Genomic DNA, 12157 nt, shown 5'->3' on the forward strand with positions numbered 1-12157 from the left:
TGCTTCATGCTCTCCTTAAAGTCCCTTGCAACGCCCCAGCCCCAGCCACCTAATAGCCTTCCCAGGGCTGGGTGCCCCCTTCATTCGTGAATGCCTTCCCAAAGCCACTCAATTCGGCTACCGACCGCTCCCTTCCTGAGTTGCCTCCAATAGCATATGGGTCACGGGGAAGGGTCTCTTGAATATTTCTCTTGATCTCCTGGGGCGGGGGGCGGGGGTGCATAACGGGTCATATAGTTCACGTCCCTAACTCAAGTCAGCAGTGGCTGAAGCTCAACCTGCAGCACAGCATTATCCCATTGGGGTGATCTGTTTTATTTTGCTTTGTTGTACTGTTGAGTTTACTGATCTGAATCTTTTGTTTGATAACATGCTCCTGGAAGGCTGGGGCTGTTTCCATCTTGTTTACTAGTTTTCTCAAATCCTAGAACTCAGTGGGAGCTCAATCCCTATTTACTGAATCCAGCTGAATGTATGTTGCTAGACAGTGCTGAAATAGCCATTTCCCAGAGTTAAAGTCAGGAGTTCAGGGAGCCACAGAGCATTCCTGCTGTCTCTTATCCCAGGACTGCGTTAGCAAGCTGGCGTAACTAAGATTGTCAGGGAAGTCTTCAATTTAAATATTCTGTCCTAGGGGCGCCTGGGTGGCTGTATCAGTTAAGCATTTGCCTTTGGCTGGGGTCATGATCCCAGGGTCCTGGGATGGAGCCCTGCATAGGGCTCCCCGCTCTGTGGGAAGCCTGCTTCCCCCTCTGCCTCCGCTTGCAGGAGGCTCCCCCTGCTTGTGGTCTCGCTGTCAAATAAATAAATAAATAAAATCTTAAAAAAAAAAATTCTGTCCTAGCGCCTTCATGCAGGACAGGTACCATCAATCGTTCTGGATGTAGCGGGGAACTAGAGGGGGGTAAGGAGATTTGGGGCCCTGGGCAAATCCTCGTTGGGCCTCGGCCTTCCCATCTGCAAAGGAAGGCTGGGGCGGACAAACTCGAACATCTCTCCTAGGCCTGGCCTCCCCGCGGCGGCAGGAGCGGCGCACGGCTTCTGCCATCCCGCGCTGACGCGGTTTCGAGTCAGGCCCGGCTCTGAGGTGACCGACCCGCGCGCTCGAACTTGATGCCGCCCTTCGCGAGCCTCTTGCAGGCCTCCCCGACACCGCGGTTTCAGAAGTGAGGTTTTTGGGTGCGGACTGAGAACTCTTTTCAAATCACGTGACCGGGGAGAGCAGGACAGTCACCGTGACGCCGACACCCCGGGTGCGGGCGGGTCATTTCCCTCCGCAGCTCGAAATGTTTGTCTCTTGCCTCACAGGCTCCTTTCTACTCCTCACAGAAGCCACTCCTGTGCAGGACGGACGGAAAGACACACACACGCGTCTGCGGGAAGTCTGACAAGAGAAAACTACAGAATTTCTCTCCAGAACCTAGTCCTCCACTGAAGAGGTGTAATTTTTAAAGGAGCCCTACACCCTCCCTTCTGCGGTGCGACTTGAATCGCAGCTCCCCTTCCCGCAGGTCCTCCAGAGTGGTTGACGCTCTAGGAGGCCGCCTCGTAGGCGGGCCGGGCTCGCGTCTCTCTAGCCAGCGCACACTCTCTATGGTCCATGCACGGCTTCCGGTGGCGGGACGCGGGGCCGCGCACGCGGGAAAAGCTTCCCCAGCGTCCCCCCCCTTCCCCCTTGTCCCCGCCCCCCCCTCCCGCGTCCCCCAGCGCGCCCACCGCCCGCACCTGGGCCGTCGCGAGGCTGCAGCTTGAGGAGGTGGGTGGTCGCCGGCCCCGTGCCCTGGGAGGGTGCGGGCCCTGCTTCCCCCCGCGGGACGCTCAAGATGGACCGTTCCGCGTTCGAATCCACGGGCAGCGGGCGAATCCATTTTAGGGGGCGGGGGAGCCACGGGTCCAGGGCCGTGGCGCGGTGGGAGCGCTGGGAGGGAAACCTTGCACTGGGAGCTAGGTCGGGGCGCGGCTGAGGTGCAGGCCCCGGGCAGGTCCCGGGGTTCTGCTGCTCGTTGCCATGGCGCCCGGTGGAGCGCCCCGAGCGGGGTAGCGGCTGTAAGCGCTACTCCAGGCCGGGTCGTCCAGCCCCGGCTGGGCCTGACTCCTTGAGGTCTGCAGGGCCTGCTGTAGGTTCCCAGGCAGAGGAGATTCTGAGACTTCCCAGGCTCAGCCAGGGGTTGCCACCTGGCTCCATCCATGGGCCGAGTGAGGTGTTGCCTTTGATGTTTGTCTAGCTCCCTCTTGAATTCAGATTCCTAACCTGCTGAGTGTCTGCACACCCACCCAGGAGTTGGGGCCCAGCTCCCAGTTGAGGCCAACAGGGGCAGATCAGTATGGCGGAAACACTGGAGTTCAACGACGTCTATCAGGAGGTGAAAGGCTCCATGGTAAGAAGGACCTGGGCTTTTAGTATAGGCCGAGAGAGGGAAGGAGGAGTAGACTTTTTGTCCATCAGTAAGAGCTTACTTTGATGACGTTGCTGTTTTAGAAAAGGAGCCCGAGGATAATGTGTAGTTGGTGTTTCCCCAACAAAAGGCAATGCATACAGATCTTCCTCCCCTTCCAATGGGGTTACATCGCCAGAAACTCATTGTGAATTGAAAATATTGTTTAAGTTGAAAATGCATTTAATACATCTAACCTGATGAGCATCGTAGGTTAGCTTAGCCTTAAACAGGTTCAGAATGTTTTCATTGGTGTACAGTTGGGCAAAACCATCAAACACAAAGTCTACTCTATAATAAAGTTTGAACACCTCGTGTAATTTATTAAATTGTGTCCTGAAAGTGAAACAGAACGGGTAGAGAATGGTTGTATGCATATTGGTTGTTGACCCTGGTGATCAACTCTGGTGATAGTGTGGCTGGCTGGGAGCTGCCACTGCCCAGCATCATGAGATGATTGTACCACCTGTTGCTAGCTTGGGAAAACATATTCAAAATTCAAATTGTGGTTTCTGTTCAATGCGTATCATTTTCACACCATCATAAAGTTGAAAAATTCTAAGTTGAGCCATTGTAATTCAAAAAGCGTCTGTATAGGAGTTCTAGGGTCACAGTTTGAAAGGGACCGTTCATGCTGCTCCATCCCAGTGCAGACTAAGGCCCTGCAGGGGATTTGGATGCCAGGGTTTGGTTTTAGGATCCAGATTTCCTGGTTACTTGTCTCTTTTTTCTGACCCTCACCCCTGCAGCTGTTGGTCCAGCATCTGTGTCTGGCCAGCCCAGGTTTTGGGTGGGATTGTCTGTTCCCCGTACACAGTGTGTATTGTACCCTTGCGTTTGGGCCTGTTTTCCCAACAGAATGATGGTCGGCTGAGGTTGAGCCGCCAGGGTATCATCTTCAAGAATAGTAAGACGGGCAAAGTGGACAACATCCAGGCTGGGGAGTTGACGGAAGGCATCTGGCGCCGTGTTGCCCTGGGCCATGGACTTAAATTGCTTACAAAGAATGGCCATGTCTACAAGTATGACGGCTTCCGAGAATCGGTGAGGTGTCTTGTGGCCACCTTGTTTATTTTTAATCTTCTAGAAAGAGTTGGGGCTCCTTTGATAACCATGTAATTGCTAGTTTTGGCTTCTCAGAGCAGGGCCATTGCGGCCATTAAGCAGTGTTCAGCTTTGGGTGTCTTGTGCTTTGACTCCAGATTTTCTACCATAGTGATTTTTTTTTTTTTAAGATTTTATTTATTTATTTGAGAGAGAATAAGATAGAGAGAGAGCATGAGGAGGGGAGGGTCAGAGGGAGAAGCAGACTCCCTGCTGAGCAGGGAGCCCGATGTGGGACTTGATCCTGGGACTCCAAGATCATGACCTGAGCCGAAGACAGTCGCTTAGCCAACTGAGCCACCCAGGCGCCCCTACCATAGTGATTTTTTTGGTGGTTTCTGCTCATTGCCTTTATCCAGATTCAGAGTCTTAGTGCTTTAGTTTGAGGTTTGTTTTTCTGTTTTGAACTGAGTTAAAGACTTTATTGCATTTTAATTTCACTTTCATCAAAGCACTGCTATCCGAAGTCAGAGAGCATTGTGAGGCCCATGATCAGGAATGTCATTTCCATACTTTACTCCTCTCCTACTCTGAGACCCAGTCCCCGGCAACAGCTTCTGGGTTTCTGATAGAAGGTAGATGGGGGCAGTTTCTCAGAATCCCAGAATGTTTGTGTTAAGGCCACCAGGGTTTACAGGGACCGCTCTCTCCGCTCTGCCCACAGGAGTTTGAGAAACTCTCGGATTTCTTCAAAACTCACTATCGCCTTGAGCTCATGGAGAAGGACCTCTGTGTGAAGGGTTGGAACTGGGGAACAGTGAAGTTTGGTGGTGAGTCCTAGGGAAGACTGAGGTTTGGAGGAGAAGGTAGGATGAAGGGTTTCAGCCTTTACCTTGTTTTGCTCTTTTTCTGCTACAGTTTCTGATTTCCTGTCAGTTTGTAATTCATCATAAATTTATTGAGGACCAGTAGTGTATGAGGCACTGTGCCTGGTCTTGCGGGTACAGTGTGACCAAATAGCCCAGTGCCCTGTCCTTGGGATTGACAGTCTGGTGGGAACGTCGTTTATGCAGACTTGAGGGGAGGAGCTTGTGGTTGATAAGCCCTTTCCCCGCAGGGCAGCTGCTTTCCTTCGACATTGGCGACCAGCCGGTCTTTGAGATACCCCTCAGCAATGTGTCCCAGTGTACCACCGGCAAGAATGAGGTGACACTGGAATTCCACCAGAACGATGACGCAGAGGTGTCCCTCATGGAGGTGCGCTTCTATGTGCCTCCCACTCAGGAGGATGGCGTGGACCCAGTTGAGGTGAGGCCTCCCCTGGTCGCCTGGAGAGCAGATGGTGCTGAGCAGGCCCTGGCCGGCCTGGGAGCCTGATCCCCGCTGCCTGACTACCAGTGTGTACTTTGCAGGCCTTTGCCCAGAATGTGCTGTCTAAGGCGGATGTGATCCAGGCCACCGGAGACGCCATCTGCATCTTCCGGGAGCTGCAGTGTCTGACTCCCCGAGGCCGTTACGACATTCGGATCTACCCCACCTTTCTGCACCTTCACGGCAAGACCTTCGACTACAAGATCCCCTATACCACGGTGCTGCGTCTCTTTTTGCTGCCCCACAAAGACCAGCGCCAGATGTTCTTTGTGGTAAGCAGAAACCATGGGGGCTGGATCTTGTCCTGGTTTTTGCCCAGTAGATCGGTCTTGCTGGTGTTTAGTTAATGAGCAGTTCTTGTGGAACACTGATTGGTGTGAAACCTTGTCGGCTCTTCCTTACCAGATCAGTCTAGATCCCCCCATCAAGCAGGGCCAAACGCGTTACCACTTCCTGATCCTCCTCTTCTCCAAGGATGAGGATATCTCCTTGACTCTCAACATGAATGAGTGAGTGTGTCCCTGAACTCCTGTCCTTTCACTGTGCCATTAGAAGGCAGCAATGCTTGTGACCTCGCCTTCCTCTCTCTGTAGGGAAGAGGTGGAGAAGCGCTTTGAGGGGCGACTCACTAAGAACATGTCGGGATCCCTGTACGAGATGGTCAGCCGGGTCATGAAAGCGCTGGTCAACCGCAAGATCACAGTGCCAGGCAACTTCCAAGGGTGAGAGTGCTGGCCTGGGGTCCTGGCCTGACTGGGGGGGCACTGTGCTGTGTCTTCTTGGTAAATCCCTCCTGGGCTGGGAACGCAGTCTCCTAGAGGTCTGGTTGGGTCAGAGCATGATGGGTGTCAGTTGTCTCCATTAGAGCAGCGTAGTGGGGTTTACTCACTCGAGGGCCTGAGCACATGTGTGTCGCTGCTGAGAGATGTGCCTTCGGCTCTGTGCCACCTGCCCCTGAGGGAGGCACTGACTAGGCTCCCGGCCTCCTCCACAGGCACTCAGGGGCCCAGTGCATCACCTGCTCCTACAAGGCGAGCTCAGGACTGCTCTACCCCCTGGAGCGGGGCTTCATCTATGTCCACAAGCCACCTGTGCACATCCGCTTTGATGAGATCTCCTTTGTCAACTTTGCTCGTGGTACCACCACCACTCGTTCCTTTGACTTTGAAATTGAGACCAAGCAGGGCACCCAGTACACCTTCAGTAGCATTGAGAGGTGAGAGCTTCTGCCAGTCACTTCCTGGGCATCCTGGTCTGGACCGAGCCTCTACCGGGAAGCCTGGCATGGCATGGGGCCCTCTCTGGGCCTGTGACTCTTCCCCAACTTTTCAAGCCTTGAGCAGAATTTTTCTTTTGCTTCCCTGGGATTTGGTCCTTCTTGGAGTGCTCAGCCTTTGAAAGCCTCTCCCTGGCTTTCTTTTTGTACTTAAATTGTTTCCCATATTATGTGTTCAGTACTAGCCCTTCTCCACTCCCCCCATGATGGAAATACTATCTCTCCCTTTCCTGGAATGAGCTCTGTGCCTGAGAAAACAGCAGCTAATGTTTATTTAGAGTGCTCACTGTGGGCTAAACGTCTTCCAAACATCTTCCCGCTTCATCCTCATGGCAGTCCTGTGAAGTACGAATTTCAGACTAGCACAAAGGTGAAAATGTCCCTTTCTCTGACGTTTTCCTCCTGTTTTGGGCATGTCTGGTGAATAGGTACACACCATCCCCACCTTTTCTTTCCCAGACGCTTGAGACTCTGCAGGTTCCTTTCGCGACTAGTGTCTGACTCTTCCTTACCACCGTCCTTTGGGGCTCTCCGAGCTGTTAGCTTGGGTAATGTGGTCAGTAGCTCTAGACCCCACAGCCTGTCCCGGCCTGTGGGTGTCAGAACAGCGTGCAGCCCACTCTGGGCATGGGCCTCACCTGTCTAGTAACCTGGTGCATCTCACCTCACAGGGAGGAGTATGGGAAGCTGTTTGATTTTGTCAATGCCAAAAAACTCAACATCAAAAACCGAGGACTAAAAGAGGTACCTGTGTGGGAGGGAAGGATGACCCTCTTCTGATCTGTTGGGGGTGTGGAGGGAGCAGGGATTCTTCTGCCTTCTTTTTCACTCTCTCTTTTTTTCTTACCCTTGTAGAAAAAAGAGGTGCGTGTGACCCTCCCCCCTTCCCGGTGCAGGTTTCCTCAGCATGACCTTAGATCAGTCTCGGCTGCCTCAGGAGCCCCCAGTGGGGCTGGGAGAGGGAGGGGCTTGGACTAACCCGGTTGGCAGGAGGTCCTCGGGCACAGGCCCTGCACGTCGCTGTGTGTGGACAGTCCAGCCCCAGGGTCTTCTGGGAGCTGATCTTACTCACAGGCATGGGGGGCGTGCTTTTGAGTGTGCAGGGTTCTGGCACCAGAGTGAGTTGGCCCTCACTCACCTCTCTTCCCTGGCTAGGGCATGAACCCAAGCTACGATGAATACGCCGACTCTGATGAGGACCAGCACGATGCTTACTTGGAGCGGATGAAGGAGGAGGGCAAGATCCGGGAAGAGAATGCCAATGACAGCAGCGATGACTCAGGAGAAGAAACCGGTGGGCTAGCCTCAGCAGCGCCGGGGCATGAGGGCACTCAGGCTCTTAGGCTCTTGCCTGGGGCCAGAGCCGGGCGTCTGGGGAAGAGGGCAGGATCTCCATTTGGGGCAAAGCTGATGCATCGTGCTCTTTTTCAGATGAGTCATTCAACCCAGGTGAAGAGGAGGAAGACGTGGCAGAGGAGTGAGTTTTGGTTCCACTCCCAGGGGGGAGGTGGAGGCCTATAAACTTAAGGGACCAGAACGTACCTGGACATTTCTCATGTCTTCACATTAGCTACTGACCCAGGGTGGCAAAGTGACCTCCACCGAGGTATTGCACGGAAGTGCTTTGGAAATTGTCGAGGGCTCTGCAAGGGCAAGGCACAGGGTAAAGCCAAAAAAACCAGTGAGGAGATAATAGGAATAAGAACCAACGCCTGCCCACTTCCTTGCTGGGATTTTTGGGGTGAGTTGTTGAATCTCTGTATCCTCACCTAGAACCTCATGGTGGTCCCCCCGTGCTGTACTGTGACTCAAACTGATTTTAGCATAAAAGGGAGTTTCATAAGTTCACGTAATGGAGAGTCCAGGGATATAACTGGCTTCAGGTACCTGGATCCAGATGCTCAAAAATTTGTGGGGAATCTGTTTTATTTTTTCTGATTTTCTTATTTTTAGATAGGTTTGGCCCATGCAGTGTCACATGACCCTCAGAAGCTCTGGGCAGGCTTAATCCAATTGGTTTAACACCCAGAAGTGCCTCTTCTCTCAGGGCAGTAGTGAACAGCATGGTCACTGCCCCTTCCTGAGGTACCAGGATGTGTGCTGATGTGCTAGAAGCAGGCATGTACCCACCCTTAAAGCCTGGGGGTGGAGCGAGCCCTTCCTGAATGGGGGCAAGGTGGTTCCCACAGAAAATTAGGAAGAATTTATTTCTTTATCCAGAAAAATTGGAAATGAATGTTGGGCAGCCAAAAAACCCAACCTCCCCCCCAACCCCAAATAGATTATATAGAGAGAGATACGTAGATGTACGTATGTGTGTATACACATAGCATATGTATATAAGAGTCTGCTAGTTCTGCTGGCCACGTACTTATGAAGGTCAGTGAGCAGATGATTGCAGAAATCCCTTGAAAATCGGCACCACACGGGTGTAGTGTCTGTCTTCTGAGGAGTTCCATGTGTATCGGATAGAACTTAATTATATGGTTATGGACGTACTTGGACAGACGTCAGTTTCCCCTTTTATATATGTATTTTTAAAGTAATCTCTCTACCCAACGTGAGGCTTGAACTCAACCCTGAGGTCAAGAGCCGCATGCTCTTCCAACTGCCGGTCAGGTGCCCCTAGATTTTATTTTGTTATATTTATTTATCTTTAAAAAATGTTCCCTTTTCTGTAGTAATTGTCTCTTTATCATAAAAGATTCTAGGGTGGATTAAGACAACTAACTCAAAGGAAGTGGTGAAGAGTGCTTGGGGCGTGTTCCGGGAAGTGTCTGTCCCCAAGAGTATGGGGATGGAGTATTCTGGGCAAGATAAGACCAAGTGTCTGTCCCCAAGAGTATGGGGATGGAGTAGGACGTGGGTCAGGCCATGAGCAAAGACAGCAGCTGAAGCCCACTCGTTATTTTGTGTTTCATTGGTTGACTGATGCCACGGCTGGGTGTTCAGAAAGGGCCGGGTGTGGGGAGGGGACCGCTGAAGCCACTTCAGCTGCGAGGAGGAAGCAGGGTGGGGACTGGTGGGCAGGAGACTGTCCTGTGGCCCCACCTCCCCCCTTTTTGGGCAGGTAGCTTTAGACTTGTTTCCCTCCTGTCCTGAGGCCGTGGGGTGCTCTCCTTCCCGGGTCTAAGCCCCCCTCTCCTTGGCAGGTTTGACAGCAACGCCTCAGCCAGCTCCTCTAGTAATGAGGGTGACAGTGACCGGGATGAAAAGAAACGGAAGCAGCTTAAAAAGGCCAAGGTGGCTAAGGACCGCAAAAGCCGCAAGAAGCCTGTGGAGGTGCACACTCAGAATGGGAGAATGTTGGGGAGCCATTCCCTTAACCTTCTCCTGTCCACCACCAGTAGGGCCTGTCAGGTGGTCCTTCAGGGGCTGCTTTTTGTAGCCAGTGAATATGGCCTTGAGGAGTATCTTCTTGGAAATTTTTTCTCTCTGGCCTTTGGGCTAATTAGCTTCTGGGAGATCTGAATTAGGAGACCAGCTTCTATCCCAGGAGCCTGAGGCAAGGGGTCCCTAATGAGTGAGGTGGTGGGTGCAGGGGGAGGAAGACAGGGTTCCTGGCCTTGGGAGCTCTCAGTCTAGCTCTATGCCTATTTAGTCCTCTCATTTTTTTCCCCCCGAGCACGTGATCTAAATAATTTGTTTTGGAGAAGTTGGGGGTCTATGAGAACTAGATGGCTGGAAGGCATTTGGGTTTTTATGTAGGTGAAGAAGGGCAAAGACCCCAATGCCCCCAAGAGGCCGATGTCTGCCTACATGCTGTGGCTCAATGCCAGCCGAGAGAAGATCAAGTCAGACCATCCCGGCATCAGTATCACGGATCTTTCCAAGAAGGCAGGCGAGATCTGGAAGGGAATGTCCAAAGAGAAGAAAGAGGTGAATGGCAGCAGAGATGAGGGGTGGCGACTTAGTCACTGATAGCGGGGGCAGGGATGGGTCATCAGTGCACCTTTTCTGTACAGATTTTGCCTGCATCAGGGAAGAGGCCTCATTCTTCTCTCTCTTTTTTTTTTTGTGTGTGTGTGTGTGTGTGTGTGAGACAGGAGTGGGATCGGAAGGCTGAGGATGCCAGGAGGGAATATGAAAAAGCCATGAAAGAATATGAAGGGGGCCGGGGTGAGTCTTCTAAGAGGTGAGTGTTGGGAAAAAAATGGCCCAGTAAGTGCTTTTTCGGCATCTATTTTTGTGGGTCTAGATTGAGAATTGGGGTGTTAAAGATAAAAGATATGCTCTGACTGCAGTAGAGCAATGCTTTTTAAGTCTGGGTAGGCAATTGCCCAAGTATGGGTAATGTGCTAGGGAATTCCTGGGGTCACTGGATAAATGGGGCCCTTTCCTAGAGATTTAGTTTTATTTGAAGGTGTGAAGGAATTAACAAAAAATTATGACAGAACATAATTCACACGAATTTTTAGAGATAAATAAAGCAAGAGATGTCAAACAAGTTCTGTATGTGAGACTGCTTCAAGCTATGGCCCCTGATTCTTCTGGTTATTTACTTAGGAGGCTTTCCCTTGGGGCACCTGGGGCTCACCTGGCTGGCTGTTTGCATTTATAGTGAGATGGGCAGTGTGGGCGGGAGTGAGAAAAGCCCTGTTAAAGTTAGGGGTGGATTGGTTTTGATGGGTGAACCTGAAGGCCCAGGCCCTGTTCCCTCTTGCTGCTGTAGGGACAAGTCAAAGAAGAAGAAGAAAGTAAAGGTGAAGATGGAAAAGAAATCAACACCCTCGAGGGGCTCATCATCCAAGTCCTCATCAAGGCAGCTAAGTGAAAGCTTCAAGAGCAAAGAGTTTGTGTCCAGTGATGAGAGCTCTTCCGGAGAGAACAAGAGCAAAAAGAAGAGAAGGCGGAGTGAGGTGCGGCAAGGGTTTGGGGGTGAGGGGCACCTGAGGCGGAGGGGTGAATGTCTAGGGTCCGGTTGTGGTAGGTAGGTCTGTAAGAGTAATGAGGTGGAATGGAAGGGTGCAGATCAGAGGTTCTGAAGGCCAGTGCTACATTTGGAGGGGGGGTGGGTATGGAATTAGGGGTCCTTCACCACTGAAAAGTAGCTTGTGGGAGGGCAGCCAGGACTCTAAACCTTTCCTCTCAAGAGACCTTTGATTTTCAGGACTCTGAAGAAGAGGAGCTGGCCAGTACTCCCCGCAGCTCAGAAGACTCGGCATCAGGATCTGATGAGTAGAGAGGAGGAAAATTCTCTCTCCTTGGGCTTGCCCTGTCACACCTGCGGTCTCCCCACCCATGTTTTGGTACCACTTTCTCATATGAAATGTAGTCCCTGGGTTTTGTGCCATCTTGACAAGCTCTCCTGGTGGAATGCACTGCACTGAGGCAGCAGGGGAGGCGTCTCCCTCTGCTTCCCAAGGATGGCTCTTTATCGTTTGGGGAGAGGTTGGGTGGGGCGGGGCAGTGCAGGGTGGAATCCTGGGCCTGCTCTCCCGACCTTAGGGCTGTGGCTTCTGTTCACGGTTGCCGCAGCAGGGGTCATGTGAGGTCGAGGCCTATAGCTCCTAACGGGGGCCTAGTTCTACTTTTATTTTGTATTTCTGGTCTGTGAAAAATCAACATTTAATAAAGGGAACTGACTTTGAAAACCATGTCCTAATGCCTTCTCTCTAGCCCTGTTGTATTGTACCCATTTTTGGGGGGTGGTGTTTACCATACTGTTGTGACTGGTCAGGGCCCTGCCGGCCAGCCGGGAAGCAAGCCTCCAGGTACATCCTGTTCTGTTCCCGGTTGGACAAGCATTGGTTTTCACAGTCTTCTGCCGGGATGGGCCACCTGAGAGTCTAGAAATGAGAGCTGATCTGATTAGGAAGTCACTCTCACAATTCCACTCCATTAGCCAAGCTGAGGGGAGGCATCTTCTGGCTCAGTCCTTAATCACCTATGAGTCAAGGGTCTTCCACGCGTTTAGATAATGGAATCAGGATTGACCAGCCTCCTCGCGGCGCGGGGCAACGGAAACCCGAGCCTGGAGAGATGTGGACGACGAGTGGTGTGGGGGGTGGGTAGGGGCGCAGGAAAGGTG

The 12157-nt window shown here is 52.1% G+C and overlaps 1 protein-coding gene across 3 annotated transcripts; it reads left to right on the forward strand.

Annotated features, from left to right (window-relative positions):
- Window positions 1–1421: 1421 nt before the first annotated feature.
- SSRP1 (structure specific recognition protein 1) lies at window positions 1422–11723 on the forward strand. 3 transcript variants are annotated; one of them, XM_021685440.1, is made up of 17 exons: window positions 1422–1439; window positions 2243–2378; window positions 3294–3479; window positions 4204–4309; window positions 4597–4787; window positions 4892–5122; window positions 5256–5359; window positions 5444–5572; window positions 5845–6066; window positions 6798–6870; window positions 7282–7420; window positions 7558–7603; window positions 9279–9408; window positions 9835–10005; window positions 10173–10261; window positions 10799–10985; window positions 11237–11723. In XM_021685440.1, exons 2-17 carry the CDS (start codon window positions 2325–2327, stop codon window positions 11306–11308), a joined length of 2130 nt encoding a protein of 709 aa, XP_021541115.1. In that variant the 5' UTR covers window positions 1422–1439; window positions 2243–2324; the 3' UTR covers window positions 11309–11723. The 3 variants fall into 3 exon arrangements, with proteins under 3 accessions (XP_021541115.1, XP_021541114.1, XP_021541116.1); XM_021685439.1 differs by lacking the exon at window positions 1422–1439 and adding an exon at window positions 1633–1756; XM_021685441.2 differs by lacking the exon at window positions 1422–1439 and adding an exon at window positions 1661–1756 and having other exon boundaries at window positions 2279–2378.
- The last annotated feature ends 434 nt before the right edge of the window (window positions 11724–12157 follow it).

Source organism: Neomonachus schauinslandi, chromosome 11 (genome assembly GCF_002201575.2).
Source record: "Neomonachus schauinslandi chromosome 11, ASM220157v2, whole genome shotgun sequence".
NCBI lineage: Eukaryota > Metazoa > Chordata > Mammalia > Carnivora > Phocidae > Neomonachus > Neomonachus schauinslandi.